General features: G+C 38.0%; 1 protein-coding gene and 1 long non-coding RNA gene across 2 annotated transcripts; one reads left to right on the top strand and one right to left on the bottom strand.

The window, feature by feature from the left end:
- The first annotated feature begins 1,874 nt into the window (after positions 1–1,874).
- On the top strand, positions 1,875–20,634 carry LOC121528449. The gene is made up of 4 exons (XR_005993485.1): positions 1,875–1,969; positions 2,225–2,301; positions 5,764–5,921; positions 20,334–20,634. It is a non-coding gene; the product is annotated as an uncharacterized LOC121528449 (long non-coding RNA).
- dlx4b (distal-less homeobox 4b) lies at positions 4,981–10,293 on the bottom strand. Its single transcript, XM_041815922.1, has 3 exons — positions 9,732–10,293; positions 6,889–7,082; positions 4,981–5,608 (listed from the first exon to the last, which is right to left on the bottom strand). The coding sequence occupies exons 1-3, from the start codon at positions 10,051–10,053 to the stop codon at positions 5,357–5,359; spliced, it is 768 nt and encodes a 255-aa protein (XP_041671856.1). The 5' UTR covers positions 10,054–10,293; the 3' UTR covers positions 4,981–5,356.
- Positions 20,635–21,717: the final 1,083 nt, after the last annotated feature.

Here is a 21,717-nt window from a genome sequence, read left to right as displayed (position 1 = left end):
AAAAAAAAATAAAAAATACTTATAGATAAAAAAAGTTTGTCTTAAGTGGCTAAATAACACATTTTTGTGTGTATTCTAACTTATTTTTGCATAAAGATGATGGTCTCATGTCTTGCAATCCTCAGCGTTACTCTGTTATAAATCCTTAACATTTTTTTCTTACAGATTTGGTTAAAACCAATAAATTAAAAAGTATTAAATAAGTTTTTATATGTGTTCCTGTGCTCCTCTCATTTGTCCGTCATGTTTGAGAGCAGCAACCCTAACCCTATGCATGATGGTAAATATTACTGGGCAAGTGAGCATTGGTTGTTTGCAACTTTTCAAAATGCACAGCGGGATAAAATGAGTGCATTGTATAGTGAATAACAATGCTCACTCAGAATTCGGACACCACTACAAAATGGCGTATTCACTACATAGTGCACTATGTAGTGAATAGGGAGTGATTTCAGACACAGCCATTGTTTGTGTAACTACTTCTTAAATCAGTCTACATATTTAAACCCCAGATTTGACCTCTGACCTTTATCTCTTTTTTAACTGCTTAGTCTGTAATTCATGCAATGTGGTTATTTCATGAATGTAACTGCCTGACTCTGTTTGAGAATAAAGGTGAATTTAAAAAACATATCTAAAGCTGGATATAATACATTTTACCAGCAAATTATGACACTTTGAGATATACGGTCTCTCAGATGAACGATCTGTAAGAATGGCCTTTAAAGGTATGGTCTGCAGCCAGGGCCCTTTAAGCTTGTTTGATGTATTTGATTGTAAATTAATCTTAAATCAGTTTGTTCAATCTTAATACATCTTTGTGCAACTTTTGTACCATTTATTCCATCACAATCCAAACTGGAATTAATTTACTTAAATCCTGTAATAAAGAAAATATAAAAGTTTCATATGCTGCCCATGACACACTTTGCTGGCTTAAACCTAGCTAATTATTTATGACATACTTCCCATTTTGAACACCTAGGATGAAAAGTGAATCATATATCAAATGTTTTGATGGTTATTCTGTATTTTTATGTGTTTTGTAATCTCAACAACACATTTCAGACTGTAATACTTCCACCTTTCAGCACACTTTTATCTATTTGGCTAGCTTAAACTAGGTGAGTAACTTGAGCGTACAAACATCACAGCAAGGGTTCATGATGGCACCAATGGATAAAAAGGCATCAGCAGTTAGCTTATTTGATATTTTTGGTTGCTAATGAATCTTTAAAAAACTGGAGCAAAAGATGTAAATTTACATCCTGCTTTTGGCACACCTTGCTAGCTTAAACCTAGCTAATTATTTATGAATTAAAAAAAATTAAGACCCAGGATGAAAAGCGCACAGTATATTAAGTGTTTTGAGGCTTTTTTTATGTGTCGCTATCCCCCCTCAAAAAACATTTCAGATAGTATAATTTCCACTGTTTATCACATTTTGCTTTCTTTTTCTTTTCACGCTAGCTAGCTCAAAGCTAGCCAACAGGCCTACTGTGCCATACTGTCGCCAAAGGGCCTTGACAGAGCGTCTTATTCTGACCTCCTGGGATGTGAGCGAGTAAATTCAATGTTTTGAAGCTAATCCTCCAGTATGTGTGAGAATCATCTTGCCACATTCAAATGAAACTAAATCCTGCCCCAGTCTCCCTAACAGGGGAGCTGCTCACAATTACCCCACACGTCAGATCCCTCACGTTAATAACAATAATCACCCCGGAGACCCGCTTTGCCGTTCGCCATTCAAAGAAACCAGGATTTAATAACAAGCTATTTTCCCTCTCACTGATATTAAAACCCATCAGACACCTCCTATCTGATTTCCCCGCAGTACTGATACAGTCACTCTCGCATTTTTCATCACCCTTCAGGCTTCCGTCCCCTCCTCTTAGCTTGTCTATTACATGACGAGTCTTTTTTACTTTCCCTTCAATCTGCTTGCATGATAATTGCCCTCGTTTGAAAGGTCCTTTAGCCTACTCTTGTCTGTCCAACTCTACGAGCTATTATTCTAATCTGGAGATGTGAAATTGCCTATAATTTTCCCTGATGCCCCGTCACTTGGTGCAGCAATTCTCGCCTCTTCTTCTCCTTTCCCAGGGCCCGCGTGCTCCACAAGGAGCATAATGATCAGGAATGAGGAAAAATGGGGGCACGCGGGTGTATATATACATGTGTGTGAAGAGGAGATGTGAAAGTAACACAATGGTTGTCGTTGTAGGAGACAATCAAGCTCGGAGGAATGCAAACAGGCTTTGTTCTGGAGGCTGAAGACCTCCTGAACCTGAACTCCGCGAGGTAAGTCTGGACTGTGTGCACGTGGCGTGTATGAATGGGTGATTTGCTAAGGTGGCAGTAAAAATGGCAGGGGGATATTTTCAAGAAGCATGCCATTTGAAGGCAATGATAATTTTCTAATTTTTTAGAGGGTTGTTTTGCCTTGAAAATAGCAGCTGTACCAAACCTCATTGGGAAATGTGCAGATTTAATTTGAGCATTTTTGGACTATTAATTTAATTTAGCAACTTTTTGGTTGAGAGTGAATACTTTGGCCCGGAGATCTAACCTTTGACACTTAAAAATTAAATATAAATTTTATTTTATTTTATCTTATTTTATTTCATTTATTAAGGTGGTCAAATGGGTTTCTGTAGAAGGTTAAAGTAGGGAGAAGTAGTTTTTAAATTTACTTTTTCTCTCTTTAAAACAAAACGAATGAACTTCACAACGTTTCCTTTAAACTAAACCCTTGTTTAGAGGAAAGGCTATTTTTTCCAATAGGCTGACACACCTTGGGGCCAGTAAGATTGTCTTTTTTCTTTTTAATAACAATTACCAACTTATTACATACTTCTACTAGGATATTTTATCTACTGAGGTAACCTTTCACATCAAGAGACAGTGAAAACAGAGTGAATACACATCGTTTTATTTAATTATGGCATTAAATTCTCAGTTTTGTTATAATTTAGGAGAAACATCTTGCTGTGGGAGATGAAGAAACAGTTAGGTCATGTTCAATCAATCAGCAGTGAAAGGCCGGTTTGCACAAAAATAGCTCAGACCAAATTATCTTCCCGGTCCAGACCCTGTATTTTAAGCCGTAATACCTCCATATCTGCTCTGAAGGGGTTGGAAATTGACTCATAACACAACTTAAAATACATTCAGAGTTCTAAAAGTCTCCCTGTTCTCTCAGTTATTCAGTTAAGGAGTGACCCCAACACTATTTATATAAACAGCCCTGTGCTCTGCTTTTACAGGTCTATTGTGCCTGTTCTATTTCTGTTTATATTTGATATGTTTCAATTGTTTTTTTTATGGATTTAAATGTGCCACGCTGTTTTGTTGTGTAAAAAATTATATATATTTGTGCACAAAATACAAGACAAATGCAGCCTGTGCATGTAAAGCATTTAATATTCTGCTTTACTGGTAATGATAAGGCAGTGGCTCTCAGATTTTGTCTTGCCGTGGACCCTAATAGAGCAATATGGCAGCAGCCCTCCACTGCAAAATGTATTAAAATCCTTGTAGGCTGCGTAACAGTGCCAGATATAAAAAAAGGGAGCATAATTTATTATTTGAATCACAGTTGAACATTTTAATACATCTCATGAATTGTCTTTATAAAGGAAGACTGTATTTTTTGTCATAACAGTAATCAAAAGTAGTAAACGTACATATTCTAGATATTTTTTCACCATTCAGTCACTACATGTCAATTACTGTTCCATTTTTAAGGTTTAGATTGGTATTGAAAAAGGCCACATTTACTTCAATACGCATAAGTATTGTCAAAAATAATGTTGTGAGTTCATCTGCATTTTTGCTCTCTTTCTTCCCTTCAAGTTTCCACAACCTCACCAGTGTCTCCCTCAATGTGCCACAGCCCCCACTTTGAAAAACATGGAGTAAGATATTTCAAGTTACAGTTTTAAGGCCTTAAAATCACAAAAGCTACACCTACACATGATTTGAATGATGTAATTCTCATTAAACAGGATACCTTATGAGAAAATGCATCCAGTTGGTATACTTCTTTCCCCTGTGTGACATCAGACCATTAATGCTTTCCAGACTGCTAAAACAGCAGAGTGACGAATGAAAAAGAAGCCCTTATGTTGCTTTAACGCTATTCCTCTTCATTAAACAGAGCTTAACACCCCTGACCCCCTCCTCGATTTAATCAAGAGCTTCGCTCGAGTCTTCAGTCTTGTTTGCAAAGATCTGATACCAATTCTGTGTGTTTAGACATCAGGAGCGCTCGTCTGTGAAAGTCAGTGCAAACGACTATCAATCAGGCGCGGTGTATCGAAGGGAGCAGCGGCGCTATTTGTCATTTTGTTGTGACAACGGCGAGTTCTGTTTGTGCTTACTTGGCACGTGAAGAGGGAGGGAAATATCTTTGAAATGCTCGCGTGCGCGTCACTGCTGCTGCCCCGGCAAGTTATTCTCATAGATGTTGCCTCACCCCTCTACTTCAAAGGAGGCAGAACATTTTATTTATAAACAAGCTGGTCTGATAAACATATAGTATACTTTGATGTATTTTCAGAGATCAAAGTATTTTTTTTTTTTTTTTGCTCATTGTTCTTTTAAATCAGAGTACTTAAAAGGTGTGCGTAAAAGCGTGAAGATGGCGCCTAAGCCTTTTGGCACCTCTTTGCCCTTTATTCTGTTGGCTTTATTTCAAAATAACTAAAATGACATGATCATTTACCACAAAGTCATTAGTGGATGTGATTGGTTTCTCTGAAAATAGAAAAAAAAATCCCTGAATGTTTTGACAAAACGTGAAGGTTAAAAAGAAAGAAGCTCTGCAGGTTTTCTGTGCATGCAGGACAGGAGTGTTGATGGACAAAAGAAAGCTGACGTCACAATAAAGAGTAATCACACAATTGACAAACCTTAGCGCAATTGAGCGTGTCTTAAGACACCCTTTAAACCTCTGGAGCCTGTGAAGGAACGCTGGCTTAAATAAACAGTAATGGGAGTAAAATCTCTCAGTCTTTCTTTTGTCGTTTAAATCATTTGAAAGCGAAAACATCCCACACAAGACTTGATCATAATCCAACTATTTATTTCCGTAATGCTCACGGTGGCCAAAGCTAACAAAGCTGAGCCACTTTATCAATAGCCGCCTTTGTCCCGAGTCTTCTCAGGTAAACCGCACACAGAGCCTCGTGCTGCAGTGGCATTCGGACAAAGTAAAAATAGATTTCATCCCTGCGCGGGTTTGAATCCCAAACACATGAAAGTTCAATGTCACACACTTTAAAACAGTTCTGAGAAATAAAGCCACCACGTGCGCCTCCCATCCTCCTGCACGCGACCGAAAAGAACAATCCACTCACATCATCTGAGGCCTGGGCGCCGCGTCCTGGTGAGGATGGTGGTGGTGGTTTGGATACCAGTGACCGAAAGTGTTCATGTAGTTGTTTGGGTGCATTTGGGCGCCTTTGGTGACTTCCCACAGCTGGGGGAGGCCTGGGGAGCAGGGGGATATGGAGCTCGTGCTGTGGAGATGTTCTCCTTCGGATCCGCTGCCGTGCTTCATGATCTTTTTGTACTTGGAGCGCTTATTCTGAAACCATATTTTCACCTGAAAACAAGAGAAATCGCAGAAAGTTGTCACTGTGACAGAAAGAGAGGACTATCTGTGAATCTCTACCCCTGTCAGAGTCAGTAGGCTTTTCAGAATTGGCCTTGAGTGAACATCCGGGGACAATAATCTCATCTTTTCTGTTGTTTTTGTAGATCCCAGGAGTCGCGCTGGCGCATTGATCGCCGTTCAGCCGTGCGCACAAGTGGCACTTGTTCCCCATTTAAACTGAGCCCTTTTATTGTTCGCTGCTTTATGAGCCCAATGGTGCATGATGACAGCAACAGGCCGAAAATACAACACATGCGCTGAGGTAGGTCACCGAAACGATCTGCTGATTCCACACTAAAAAGTCTATTTTTACACCACAACAATGATGAGAATATGTAGAAATTGCACTAAAACGCCCGAATGAGTCACCCCATAAACATCTCAGAGAACGGCTGGATAACTGGCAGATAATTGTTGACATAATTGTGCGGGGATTAAGGAAGAATGGGCGAGAGACGGATCAGATGGCAGAGTGGAAGCACTTGTTTATCTTAAATTTGAAAACCTCGTTCTTGACAAGAGAAAAGGGTGAAATACTGTCTTTGTGAGATGAGGCATCAGCGCAACATGCACCTGTTTTTTTTCTACGAAATGTGTCCACACACACACACACACACACACACACATCGCCAGTGGGATAGTTGCTTCACTGCACATTAAAGTTTTCAACATTTTGGAATATTTCATCCAAAAACTGCGCGTAAAGACGCATTCCAGATGCGTCCAAATGTTGTATAAGAACGAGCTAAAATGAATTGAAACATTAAACAAATAAAAACAGACACATTTAATGACTCTAAATCACTTTCTGTCGTCTTATTAATTCACAGCAGTGGCGTTTCTGCGTTTACTTGGCGTATGCGGTTGACAAAGGAAACAGAGCCACGGTCACTAAGCACAGTAAATAAGGCGAGCATTAAAGGATCGAGTTACAAATCACAACAATTTCCTTTTTCATTTGATCTCCAGATGCGCAGTGATCCTTAATAATGCAGCAGACAAGATGCTGTCTTAAACATCTGCTCTCTGTTACTAATATTTGGATTCAGGCTGATTTAAGTTGGGACATTGAATGATTAATTCAGGCTTTGTAGTTGGGCGTAATAATCTGCCTGCAGCTCTGATGTTTCAGGCAGGACGTTCAATGAATGAAAGTGAAATTCCATTCATATTTGGTAGTTATAAAGCACCGTTCTATAAGGATCTTCCTGGGTAAATTAAAGGCCCACCTGAGTCTGCGTGAGTCCCAGTTTGGCCGCCAAGTCCGCCCGCTCCGGTAAGGCCAAGTACTGAGTCTGCTGAAAGCGCTGGTGCAGAGCCTGCAGCTGCAGACTAGAGTAGATGGTACGAGGCTTCCGGACCTTCTTCCCTTTGCCATTCAGACGCAGGTCCCTGCTCTCGATCACGGTGGACTTCTCGCGATCTTGCAGAGAATTCAAATGAAAAGAGTTATCACACCGAAGATATAGAAAAATGACACGTAAAGGCAGACTTTCTACGTAAAACATTAAAAAAGACACCTGAAAAGACAGCAAAGCTCCTTTAAACCGCTCCATATCTTACACAGGCCCATTATAAAACAGGAAATATAATGCCACGTAATGCATACAGCAGGACTTACACCACATGTTCTAAACACCAACTAAGTTATTCAAAGCCACTTTAAATCCCACAGCATTAACCGTCTGATTTGAGCTATATTATTACAGTCTCCTTTAGCTCAGCCTTAATGCCTTTGTTATTGATGTAAATCCACTGGTTATCTCCACACTAACTGGCCTATTAAATCTACACTACGCTTCATTAACACAGAATAGAAAAAGGAATCATTTCAACAGAGGAATTAGAAACACTTCCACGCGATAAAAAGGCCTGTTATTTACTGGAATCAATTTGTTAATGTGCACCAACAATGAGGCTAAAAACCAGTTCCTGAGGCTCCAGACTGTACAGGCCATGATTGCAGCTACCCACAAAAAAATTATGGTCAATAAAATGAATGGCACCATCTTCTTTGAGTGTATAACATGAGTTTAAAGGAGGGAGCGTCAGTGCAGGGTGGTGGCTGCATGACAGGCCTTGCTTGGAGAGGAGTGCTTTAGGTAGATTATCCCTGCTGTCAACTTTAATATTTTACTGGTTATTCAATTATTCATGTTTAATTTGGCAGGTAACAAATCAAGCTTTTAAGATGTAATTTTAATGAAATATTGACCATTTATGTTGATTATGTTGATAATAAAGCTGCCTGGCCTAATGCTCTCTCATAAGCACCAGTAGAGATAAAACGCTTATAGATCAAAATTTAATTTATTGGATAAATTCTGTAGATCTTATTTCATTCCATTAAGGAGCATAATTATTATTATTATTAGTGGTAAAATCAAATGATATTTATTCCTACGACAGACAAAAATAGACAACCTAGAAACCCAGGATTGCGTAATTTATTGTTCTGAGTGAGCAAAAATTGCAAACTCAAACAGTAACCAGTCATTTTTTTCACCAAAAGAGAGAGAACACTGTTAAAATTGCACAAATACGTTGGCAACATTTGGAAAAATCTGATTTTGTGCACTTTAGTCAGCTCTCTCTCTCTGTAGGTTGAAAATATGCCAAAATCATTCAGCTCTGTGCTGTTGGATTACAAAGATTATTAAAATGATTGGAATTGTATTCTTTTATGTTGCCAATGTTTTTGTGCAACTGAGGCAGAGTGTAGGAGTTTGTGTGCATATTTGATAATTAAAAAGGGAAACTCCCCAATAATGGATGTCTGAAACGGGTCTCAATATGGTTTGATTTTTGTTCCTAATTATGAAAAATTGCAGGCAAACTCCTGCAAGCTGTCAAAATTGCACAAATATGTTGGCAACATTTGAAAGAAAAAAAGGATTTTGTGCAATTCAGTCGGCACTCCCTCTGTTTTGGTTTAAAATGACCAAATATCATAACTTTTTTTATTTCTTATACACCACAGATGATTAATATAATAGAGATTTGATCATTTTTGAGACACAGGGTTTGTTGCCAATGCGTTTGTACAATTTAGACAGGGTGTGGGAGTTTGGCTGCAATTTACAATAATTAAAAAAAGAAAATTGCCCGATAATGGAGATCTAAAACAGGTTTCAGCATGGTTTGATTTTTGTTGGTAGTGATCAAAAATCGCAGGCAAACTCATGCAAGCTGTCAGAATTGCACAAATACATTGGCAACATTTGGAAAAGCAGGTTTTTGTGCAACGTTCTACATATTTTCTCTCTGTTTTAAATATGACTGAAGATCATTACGTTCTTTTTTTGTACCACAGATTATTGAAATAATTGTAAATTGCTTATTTGCAGGCACAGGGCGTTGCCAGTGTTTTTGTACAATTTAGACAGAGTAGCTGTACGTCTGCAATTTTGATCATTTAAAAGAAAATTGTCCAAAAATGGGGGCCCAGAACAGGTTTCAGCATGGTTTGATTTTTGTTCTTTATGATGAAAAATTGCAGGCAAGCTGTCAGAGTTGCACAAATATGTTGCATCGTTTACAAAAGAGGGATTATGTGTTATTTTGTCTCTCTTGTGGTTGAAAATATGACTGAAGATCATTCATTTCTGGATTTTTTTATACCAAAACTGATCAAAATAATGAGGATTTGATCATTTCTGAGACACATGGTATATTGCCAGTGTTTGAGTACGATTTGGAAGTTTTGTAGGAGGTGAGATACGATTTTTGATAGTTAAAAAAAGAAAAATTAGCAAATATTGAGTGTCTAGAAGGTTTCACATGGTTTGATGTTCACTTGAAACGGACCCAAATTTATAATTCTGCTGTAAAGATTGAAATTAATGATTTCTTTACAGTTAAATTATCAGCATCTATACGTTATGTTGAAAAGTATCTAGATATGTTTTCCAGCCCTGCTTCACAGCATGTTCTGTTGAGCTGTTATCCTGCTTAGAGAATGTTGGAGTTTGCGGCCCGTGCGTAATTACGCTTTAGCCTGACAGGAAATCAGAGTCTAAAGTTATTTATGATAAACAATTAGTATGTTGATTTGTGTGACTTTGTCCCATACCTGTGTGCTCCCCTCCTCTGTGGGCCAGGCTGCTACTGCTGCTGTGATTGCTGTGTTGGTAGGACATGTAAGCGGACGGGGGGTGAGCGTTCACCGCGCCGGGGTAGGCGTAGCCCAAAGAGCGGCCATAGGACGCGCTGCCAGAAAAGGGACTCTCATGCTGGGAATGGCCGGCAGCATGCAAGCCGTGCACGGGGTAGAGGTGGGAGAGTCCGGGGGAGGGCTGCTGGTGCGCCGGATGTCCGTGGCCGAACTCTAGAAAGGCCGATTTGGAGGGATCTGAGGCGTTCAGACAGTCAGGCATGAAACCCATAGACATCATTAGCTAATACGCGAGTCCATAAAGCGTGGCTCTGAGGAGGCTTTCATCAGTTCAGTCGGAAAACTTGGAACAAATCCACACTCGACTCCAAAGCTTTGACTGAGAAAAAAACTCCGGCGTTGTTTAAAGTTAAAATGTGCATTTTTATAAGTTTTCAGGAGGCGAAAAATCGAATAAAATCACAGAGTGATCTCAGTGTACATCATTGGAGGAGCTGACATGCTGCTTCAAACACCTCCTGCCTGCGGAGCCTCCGACACACTGACTGCAGTCTGCGCGCGCTCTGATTGGTCATCAGCAGCCAGCTGTCAGCGGAGCTCCACCATGACTCTCATTAACATACTGTATGATCCAGGCCTGCTCTGACCTCCTTCCGCTAAGAGGAACACCAAAATAAACAGAAAGGAGATTCTGCTCTGTGGTAGAACGCCATCTAGGTATTCTATTCATCACCTATTAATAAGGAAGAGCTAGATGGGAGTTACTGCTATTTTCATGGTTGACTAGGACATTCAAAAAGGGCTCAAATCCAACAGGATATAAATACAATTAAGCATGACATCAGACAGACATTTAAGAGGCGCGATTCGGTTTTTTATAGTGCGTTATTATCGATTATCAACATGATTTGGATGTAAAATTAAAAAGACATTGCGACTGTTAATGCATGGGCCTAACCTGTCTGTAAAAACACGGGCCTTTAAACATGATGTTAGCTGCTTTATATCACACATGATATTTAGCACAAATAACAGATCAGAGTTCCGTTATCTGGAACTTTAAATATTGCTTTAAATTTTTCCTGTATTCAATGTGCTATAACAATAATAATGATAATAATAAAAATAATAATAATAATATTGTTTTAATTATTAATTAATTAATTTATTTTTGTTCGATAATTTCTAGACTGGTTGATTTCATATTGCAGAGAAGTGTTCACATTCAACTCAGAAGAACATTTGGACATTTCTTATAAAATTCTTCTGGGCTGGATCTTGCTTTGGCGGACGTCTTTTTAATATCTAAATCTTGAACAAAAATAAATAAATAAAGCTGAAAAAAAAAAAAAAAAGAAAATGTATCTTCTGAGATGAGACTTCTCTAACTGAGTGAGCAACTTCACTCATGGTGCAAAAGTGTCTAATGCTCAGGCATTTTGGGAAAATTAAACAGATTAAGGCGGGGGTGTCAAACTCAATCACGACAGGGACCGGATTCTGAATTTGGGTCTAACCTGAGGGTCGATATTTAACCATAAAATGTCAACCTTATTTTCACCAGCAATGAATTATGGGGGTAAAAAATGTGGTACTGATGATAAATGGTTTAGCGATTAAAAGGTGAACATGATAAGTCAAAAACTCGAAATCTAAAATAAAAAGTCAAATTTTTAAGTTTAAAAGGTAAAACATGATATTTAAAGTCAAAATAATGATTTTAAAAGGCAAAATATCAGGCAAAATACTGAAACCATGAATTTTAAAAGTAAATAACTGGGATAGAATTCAAAATCATGATTTTTAACAGTCAAAATATGAGGTAAACATCGAAATCATAAGTTTCAAATGTCAAAATATGAAATAAAATTAAAAATCCTACATTTTTAAGGGAAAAAATGAGATAAAAAGTTTAAGTTAGAAGTTGTAAAAGGTCAAAATGTGAAATTAAAGTCACAATCAGGATTTTAAGAGGTAAAAAACTGAAATAACATTAAAAATCCTGCACTCTTAATGTTAAAAAAAAAGATAAAAGTTTAAGTTAGGAGTTAAAAAAGGTCAAAACATGAGATAAAAGTCAAAATCAGGATTTCAAAAGGTCTAAATAGGATTTAAAATTTAAAAATTTTAATCTAAAAGGTGAAAATATGAGATATAAAGTCTAAGTTATGAGATGTAAAGGTTAAAATGTGAAATAAAAAGTCAAAACCATAACTTTTAGTCATAACTGTGAGATACAACATTGAAAATATAGAGAAAAGATGAATTTCTTCCCCACGTTCCTAAATTTTTATCAAATTATTTTTACTGTTTTCTTTTTCTATTTTTTATGACTTGACAAGGATGTTATAAAGGTTAAGTTTACATTTCTGTACTGGAAGAAATGTGCAGACCTCATACTGGTGGGCCAGTTATGATAAAAATACGATCTGGTGGGCCGGGTATAACTGCACCAGGGGCTGGATTTGGCCCCTGGGCCTTGAGTTTGACACCCCTTGATTAAGGGATGATCGTCAAATAATTTGAGTACAATGACAAAATACACTTGGAGGGATTGAGTACTGTTTGATTAAAATGAATACTGTGTCCCATCAACTCAGAAAAATAGGACTGAAATGGCTGTTTTGGATTTTGAAGTTAACTCATTCCATCTAACAGTGAGGAAGTCAGTTACCTGCAGTGTAAGTTAGCGTAAAAAATGTTTTAAATGCCAAATAATGGGATTAGAAAATGAGTTGATTAATCATGATTAACTACAGAAATACTGATTAATTGCAATCATTTTTTTAAAAATCTTTGACAGCCTTAATTTATGCACTACTTCAAAAAACAGATCAAATATGGTGTTTTTTTTCAGGCTGGACAGCTGCAAATAAAACCCTCACTGAGGATGTCATGCCTTTATTGAATTAGCAGTTTGATAAATACATTAAAAAGACGCCCTTTATTCACACATTAACCTAAAAAAATGTGAGTATTCTCAAAAGTAGGCACAGATACCGATTTTCTTTGCAAACGTACAGTAGCATAACACATGAAAGTTTCACCACATCTAAAATAAACTCCTGCCACCCTCCTCTTTACAAAATAAACTTCATGGTTTATACATCTAAGGAATAAAACAGACTCATGCTGCAGAATGCTGAGTCAGCAGAACTCCGCTAAGGTGCATGTGGACAAATTGTGGGTGTTGGGGGAGAAAATGGCGACCACAGAATCAAAGAGCAGCCCTGTGTCCATGTTGACTCACTCTCATGCAGAGTCCACCCACAGGTGGAGGAGCTCAGTGGAGGGAGAACATCCCCACGCTGAAGCTGTGCAGCAGATTCAGTGTGATCTATCAGCTTCTATCTGAGCCTGGTCTCACGTCGGCTGCAGTCAAATCATAAACAGAGTGTTTGGTGGGTTGAGCGTGGTGCTGAGCTGCCGTCCAACCCCGTCATTTTGGTCATGTCCTGCCCAGCCTGCCTGTGAACACAGAAGCAGCAGCAGCACTAAAGGCCTGCTGGGAGCTGGAGTGTTTCCCGATTCCCCACAGGCCTCAGCCAGCCAGAACAAAGCCACAAATGATTATCATAGTAAAATTACAGTCACAGTAATAAAAAGAAAAGGCTGCTTAGGGGAGAGGCTGGGTTCTGACTTCACAGCTGTAAATCCTCATTATTTCAGAGGAGGAAACAGCAATGTGGAATCAGATATTATCATACAGAAGCAAAGGCATCAACACAGTATGATGTAATTATCTAAAGCCATGGATTTCAGATTAATTATAACAAATGACAATAACAGGGATAAAGAAGGGTGCTGATGCTTGTCAAAGCCAGCAAAATGACAGCCATAACTCCTTCTACAACATATTTTTTCAGTTGTGGAGTATGGCAGGGGCACTGGGTAACCATCAATAAGCACCCTAGGGTATTACAACCAGTAAGAAAAAAGAATTATAGTGAATTTATGAACTAAAGTGGTTATATGGCAAATTTAATGGGAGTATTTGGGCCACATTTGTATTTTTAGCAAGTCAGGGACATGCACAGGGACTGTAGCTGAGGTTGCTCAAAAGCACGGCAGCCGTGCTCAGGAAGTAAACTGGCAGCTCTGCTATAACCAGTCCCAACTGGTCCATACTGGGACTTGAATCAACAACCCTGCAGTTTCAAATCCAAGTCCCTACATGCTGAACTCCTGGAAGCCCTGTATGAATGGGTGCTGCATTAAGGCTGAATGTTATCAGTGATCAGTGGCTGTATATAAAACATATTTTTCAATAACATAAGTTATATTAGTAGTCTGATATGAGTGTGCTAGTGTAGGAATCAAATTTATTAATAAAATGTTATTACCTGCCCCAGGTGGAAATTAGATTTATACTAAGGCTGTAAGCATTAACGGCTAAATGCAATAGATTAAGGTTCATAATTAAAGCATAATTAAAAAAAAAAAATCCTGATTAATCACATGCTTTATTGTCCCTTTCAACACACGTTGGTTGTGCAGCATCTCCCTGCAGCCACAGTGATGTAAATTAAGTCCACCACTGATCCTTCATGTCTCATTTTACTTTGTCATCTGCACCTTATGATGTCAAGCATATACTTTTTTACCGTTCCTTTATTTCCTTTTCAATCCATCCATTCATGTCATAACCTTTGATCTACACTCACTCTCTTTCAAAATAAAAGCAAGTTTGAATCCAAACAGGACTGTAAAACCAGACAAGTTGAAAATACTCAGAATTTGTTGAAACTGGTTATGTAAAGGTTTGAAAGGGTTGAAATAAAATTTGGAGTATGACTCAAGTTAGAGTATATGATGTACATGTTTCACAGTTTTCTCTGAGGACTTTCACATATTTTGATTTTAACCAATCATGCCACACAAAATGAGCTTCACTGACAACAAGTAAGAAAGACCGAAAGGTGACCCAGAAAGTGCACCTCCACAGATTTCAGAACGACATCCTTGCTGTGTCAGAATCAGAATCAGCTTTACCGGCCAAGTATACTTACACAACAAGGAAAGAATTTGACTTTGGTTAGCTTTGCTGTCAGCGTACAGGATTTAAGCACTAAATACAAATAAATGAATCTGAAAAAAGTATAAGAAAATGAGTCTCCTCTGGTGAGACTTCTCGAACTGAGTGGGTAACTTTACTCATGGAGCAGAAGTGTCTTATGCCTAAAGGCATTCCAGGAAAAGTATGCAGATTAAGGGATGATTGTCAGTAATGAGTAAAATGACAAAATACTCAAGGTGATTGAGTACTGTTTACTTAAAATATAAAATGTGTTCTTTGAACTCAGAAAACTAGAGCTGAAATTGTTGTTTTGGATTTTTAAGTTAACACAACTAAAGTCAGTTACTTCTGGTTTAAGAAAATACACAAATCCAAAGTAAAAAAATAAAACCGTTTTAGATGCTTATTGATGGAATTTGAAAATAGGGAGATTAATCCTGATTAACTACAGAAATTTTTAGATTATTTGCGATCATTTTTTGTTAATCGTTTGACAGTCCTTATTTATACACTAGTTCCAAAAATGATCAAATGCTGTCAGTGTAGGCTGTTCTTTGGATCAAAGCTAACAAACATGGCACTAATCAAGTTTGATTTAACCAGTTTTTTTTTTTTTAAATCTCGCTAATTTCAGAGGAAGTTACTCTGCCATGCACGGCATGGTATCAATATGGGAGAAAATTAATTACATTGAATATCTCAATTCTGGTTATAAGGCATTAACAGCAACATTTTTACCATTTTGGTCACATTATTTGCTGTTTGCATGTGTAAATTAAAATATTTTCTTGCTGGTCTGATTGGGTGCTAGAACTATACAGCCCATGTTATTGTAGGCAGGCCTGCCCACAGAGTTGGCTGGGCCCTGAAAACCCAGAGAATGAACCCTCCCCAGTTGTGACTTATAGATGGTATTAGTGTTTGTGTTATTGGACCAGTAGCATCGGTGCTAGCGTTTGGGCTAATAGTAACTTCATTTTTGGAGCTGAAAAGTGTGTCAATTATTGGGTTCTGATGTTTGAATTACTTATTTATGCAATTTTTTAATAGCAATGTCATCACTGCTTCCACACATTTTTAACATTTTATTGCCATTTTACCATATTTTTGCTATTTTTAACACCTTTTCACTAACCAATTTTTGACACAACCAATTTTTTTTTCCATTTTTAACCACTTTTAATCATTTTTTTGCACATTTGTTTACCCTTTTTTCACCACTTTTTCTGCCATTTTTTTTTGCCACTTTTAACCCATTTATGCCAATTTTCATGATTTTTGCCTAATTTTTTCAATCATTTTTCTCTTAAAGTTGTTTCAGCTCCTCAGTTTTTTTCTCTGGTATCTTGATGTTTGTGTACATAATGGCCGAAATAAAGGCAATTCTGTTTTAAGAGAGAACAGGTTTTCTTTTTGAAAACCGCCATGTATTAACCTGACACGCCAGACCTTCGATATACAGTGTTTGGGAAAGGACAGAGCCATTGAAAAAAAAAACTCAGCGGGTGATTGGATGAACATTCTGTCTGTCAGATCTTTACGGGCATATCAGAGCAACAAAACACACAACATCGCCGCTTCCAAGGTGCGGGTGTGCAGCAACCAAGGAATAAACTCCATATAGAACTGCATAACACGAGCCATGGTACACAACTTTTATCATTTTTGAAAAGAAAACAACTCACTGCTGTTCTTTGTTCTTCTTTTAACAAAGAAATGTCAAGTTCTGATAAAACTGGTGCTTTAGCAGCATCCACGCTAATTTCTGTTGCCATAACGGCACCGGCCTCTTGTTGCTGCTTGCTCACGTCACGACTCCGCCGCACCCGAAAGTACTGCCCCTTGTCGCTGATTGGTCCTGTCACTTTCTAACTGGGCCCAAATGGTTCAGACGGGAGCTTTGCAAGACACATTTGCCAGTGAGAAACAAGGAAACGGCGCATCCATCTGCTTTGCAAGGTTAGCCATATATACTACTACAGCAACATTGAATAGAATTATTTTTTTGTTTCTTTGATGAGAGTGGATTTAATTTTTAAGTTAGATGTAAAACATGGCTATCAAAGATTAATTTTACAATTGCCAATCAGTTTCCTCACCTCCACAGGCCCCCCATTTGGCTGGGCCCCTGAAAGCTCCCCTTTGTCCCCCCTTATGAGCGGCCTTGGTGTTTGGGAAGAAAACTTTAATGCTGCAAGCAATATCCTGGGGTTGATCTGATACCTATAGTGGGGTTGCAGTGAGAATACTGCCTATAATGTGGTATCTGAAATACCCATTTCAATTAATCAAATCCACTAGTTTCATAGACATGAAACAACAATTATACAGTGCAAGTGGGGAATGTAATGCCAGTCAATATAAGCAAAATGGCAACAATCAGTTTTTCTCTTTTGAATTCTGACTGTTTTCAACACTAGCATGTGTGGGATATACTTATGTGTAAATGCTCAAGTTAGGCACTGTGACTGGCTAGAAATTAGATCTACGTTATTGGGTAAAATATGGTATGGTAGCCGTATCTGCAGATTTTCAGAGGCTTTTATAGCTAAACTATGAGCAGATTTTAAGGTGTGTGTTAAAGTTGGGTAATAAACCTTTGTAGCTGTGACTACACATCACCAGAAAGCCATTATTTGACATTTGAATGGGATCAGGGAGTCCAAATGAAGACAAACACAAGACGCATAAGTCTTTGAAGACAACACGCACGCCTGTGGGCTTGGATGTGAAGCTCTCATGTTGAGACACTTGGGTGTCTGAATACGGAGGATTGAGAGCTAAATGTGTGAAAAACCTGCAAATCCAAAAAGGTGCAGAGAGGGCGAGAGAGAAAGCAAGGTGTGCATGTTCTGTAAGGCCTGTAATTATGTGTGTATTAGTGCTGAAGAACAAAGGCGAGCCCTGCAGTCATAGGGCAGGGATAAGTCCTCACTGTGCCTACCTTCGTGCACGCAAAGGGATGATGCTAAAACAGTCTCACTCCCGAATGCAGCCCAGACTCACTGGCGTCTTCCCTGCTGCACGGTACACATACGTGTTCAGAGGTGTGCCTGACGTAGGTGTGTGCTCCCTCAGTCTCACACAAACACTAACTCAGATACACGGGATTGTCCATCACGCAGCTCTGATGCAGAGTGACAGCATTCTTTGTGTACAAACTCACAGCACATTCCCAGGAGAAGAGCAACCGCTCTGATCTTCCCCGCTGGCACATCATGTTTTACAAGTAGAGGCCTCTGTCTGTAGCTGCACAGGGCCACGAGCCGAGGGCCCCTGCACGCTCAGACTGACAGTCCACGACCCCGACAGGATACCGAGATTTATTATCACAGGCTCAGTTTGCCACAGAATAGACACAGACACATGTCCCATTTCAGCAGACAGGCCTGGAACTGAGGGTGGACTTAATTATCTCAACAGAAATGAATCATAGAAAGGGTGGAAAAGGCGTGAGAAATATGAAAATATCTTCACACTTTCTCAAAAGGTTATTAATCACCTTCACAGGAACATAGATTACATCACCCTACAGCTGAAGACACAGCAATGGCTACCATTCTTTAAGAATTAACTTTAAACTATTTACTTTTTTCTAGTTCATTAACCCCGCTCTTCCATTTTTATGTTGAAGACAGATCACCAGGGTCTGGATCTGCTTCCTACAACAGAATATTTTAAATTTCACCCCTGTGCTGTGGGACTAACTGCCTTTTTGCGATCAAGCATGCTGTCCTAATAGTGATAGTTATTCCTATCACCATTTTTGAAAATCAGATCTATTTCTTTTGTTTCTTCAATCTGTTTAAGCCTTTATCTCTTTACCTTGTTTTGATGTAAGTTTTCTGTCTTGCACATTTTTGCCTTATTTGACACCTATCTGCTTTTTATGTGATGTAATTTGGGCTGCATATTTGTACAAGGGTGTCATATTAATAAATTAATTACTTAAAATGGTTTATTGCTTCTGATTTCACCCGTTTGAGTTAGTGCTGCAAATTAAACTTATTGTAATCACGATGTCAGGCAGTGCAATTGCATAATTGCATGGGCTGCAAAGTGGCAATTATTTTTGTATTGAGTAGCACTTAAAGGGTTTACAAAAATGCCTGCAGCAAGGCCTTCAAGTTTACAATAGTGGCACTATTTCACTTCATACAAGTACCCTTATTTTTAAAAGTAAAACTAAAAAACTTTTAGTTTTTGGGAATTATTAAGTTATTTTGAAAGCAGTACAGTAAAAACATCTGGTTTTGTATCTTTTAATGCTACCTATGATTGAATTGAGAAATACACAATCAGTATCATTACCTTTTCCTCGATACCCAAGCAAGAAGACTCACACTGTAAGCCTGAACAAGTTAACAGTAGTCAAAAAAATTCAAGTATGAGTTAGCTCATCCAGCATAATTTTTACTTTGATCTTTTCCCATAGTTAAATTTCAATCACTCATGCCTCTCTAAGAAGTTGCAATGACTATCAGGTGTACCCTGAATTAGGAAGTGCTTTTCCATTGTACTCAGCACACCTACCATTGCCCATTAGCATTGTTTCATATGTGGGTGTTCTCTAACTGAGTCAGTAACTTAACTCATTGTGCAAAAGTATCAAATGCCCAAGGCATTCTGGGAAAACTCTCATATTAAGGCAGCAGTTCCCAAAGTGGGCCATTGGCCCCAACAAGGGGCGCAGCTGCACCCAAGACTTAAGAAGATCTGTAGCACCAAATAAGCCAGTGATAGTCACTGAAATTATGTGGAACTGGGAGTATAAATCTTAGAGATGCTCATTAAGGGTTTTTTTTTTTTTTATTTTAAGGGGATTGTTCATCTTCAGAGAGTCAGATCTTTAAAACTCTGTTTAAGGGGATGGTTGTTGATATTGCTACAACAATTTGAGGTGCCAAAGAGGGGCCTTACAGGAAAGGTTCAGGAACCACTGGACTAAGAAATAAAAATAATATCATTTTAGTACAATGGAAAAAGAACTCAGCACGATACTTTTTGCTTAAAACTAAAGGTGTGCATTTTCAATGTGAAAAAAGAGCTGATATGGCTCATCAATTACAATTCTCCAAGGTCCAGTTAGACTAAATTTCCTTAAGCAAAGGTCCAGAATATTTTTTTAATCGGGCCTGTAATACAGTGCAGACCAGTTCGTGAAGCGTAGATGTTAGATAGAACAATTAATCCACAGTAAGACACAGAAATTCAACTTTTTTGCAGACTGAGGTTACACAACTTGATCTGTAAAATTATTTGGGACTTTGAGGTTTACAGTGCATGATACCATTTATGTATTCTATCATTATCGCAATATTGTCAAGTATAACCACAATTACATATTATTATTTGAATGCAAAATCTCCTCCTTTTCTCAAATACCTCCCTCTGATAAGTCGACTTTGCCTGTCCTTCTACACAGAATAAGCAGACGTCTGTCATGTCAACTGTACCAGGCGCCTGTTTTCCAATCCCTTTGCATCAACAAAGCCAGTGCAAACAAAAGAACTGACGTTTCTCTCTGACTTTTTTTGCCTCAGGACAGAAGCAGATGAAGAGGAGTCGCAGCAGAGCAGAGGATGAAGGGTCCTAATCTCTCCTCCGGGCACCCATCCCACAGGAACACTCATATCTGCTCTCAGCCGGCGTCTCATTCCTGAAGTGCAGCCACGTTGCTGCAGATATCTGTGCATGTGTGCAGACTCTAAAGGCCCTCAGAGTTCATCACTGATCACCATCAGTCATGTGTGAAACTCTTGGCACATGCTCTTTGAGATGTTTATTGACTGGTTCAGCTGATGTAAAATTAAACCTGCTTATTAAAGTATTTTTATCATGTCATTTACTTTGGCTAATTTGTGTCATATAATCCCTCCTTTTAATTTCTGTGACTATTTGATGTACTGTATGTTGCGGTTGGATTTCTAGTTTAAAATGTAAGGTTTTCAAACAAACATGGACTATAATTACAGTGCTGCTGATCATGACTGACAGCTTTAAGGGCAGCAGTTTGTTTCACGGTGTCATAAATTTGACTGATTTATTTTGGCAACTTTCAGAGCTTCTAATAACCCATTTTGACATAAAAATTCAAAACGTCCTTTTTGCCTTTTCTTTCACAATGCTGCATAACAAAAGAGTTAGATTTAATTAGAACATCGACATTTCCAAATGAGTCCATTTTTCAAAGATTTTTGCCCTGTTACAATGAAAATGTAGGCAAAATTTACATTGTATTCTCTGATGATCCAAGTAGATAGGAAGGTTTTTTTTAAAAGCATCAATATAATTTAAACAATTCAAAGTTATTCATATAGTTAAAGGAGAACTTCAATAAAATAAAACGTATATGAAAGTGGAGAAAAACAATGTATACAATTAAATGAAAGGCTACAAAATAAATAATTGTGTTAATTCTGAAAAATGTCCATGTTCCTTGGAGTATTTAAATGCTTTTTAAAATAAATAATCAGCCATCTGGGCAGTTTTTTAATGATACAAATTACAATAAATCACTACAATTGTAAATATATAAGCATCGTTTAAGGAAAATTACACACAGGCTTTTTTACAAATTAAAAACATTTATTATTTCTTGATAAATAATTTCTTACGTAAGTAAAAAGTACGCATTTTTTGCAATTACCTTGCAAAAAAATATCATCTCCGTGCTTTATTTTGGAGAAACTAATATTGATTTTTGTGATATATTTTTGTAAACTAATCAATGAAAATATATATATACGACAGGCCTTTTAGTCCGACCTTTCATACAAGTTTAACCTTTTATTTACTGGCATTGTTTTGGAATACCCTCAAAGCGGCGTTTTTATTGGCCAATTTGAGCCGAGAGTCCAATTACAGATTTAAAAGTGAAATAAAGAAAGCCTTAAAATCAGGTTTTCGTCGCCATTTTGGCTCAAT

The sequence above is a fragment of the Cheilinus undulatus genome, linkage group 20 (assembly GCF_018320785.1).
Source record: "Cheilinus undulatus linkage group 20, ASM1832078v1, whole genome shotgun sequence".
Taxonomy (NCBI): Eukaryota; Metazoa; Chordata; class Actinopteri; order Labriformes; family Labridae; genus Cheilinus; species Cheilinus undulatus.
Note: the sequence above shows the minus strand (reverse complement) of the source record. Positions and strands in the feature narration are given on the sequence as shown.

What these genes read in the sequence shown, in the direction of transcription:
- dlx4b (XM_041815922.1), bottom strand. Translation starts at nt 10,053, where the DNA reads ATGATGTCTATGGGTTTCATGCCTGACTGTCTGAACGCCTCAGATCCC. An exon ending in CAGAGGAGGGGAGCACACAG is followed by an intron (nt 7,083 to 9,731) that starts GTATGGGACAAA and finishes ATTCTCTGCAAG; the next exon opens with ATCGCGAGAAGTCCACCGTG. An exon ending in TGGGACTCACGCAGACTCAG is followed by an intron (nt 5,609 to 6,888) that starts GTGGGCCTTTAA and finishes TCTTGTTTTCAG; the next exon opens with GTGAAAATATGGTTTCAGAA.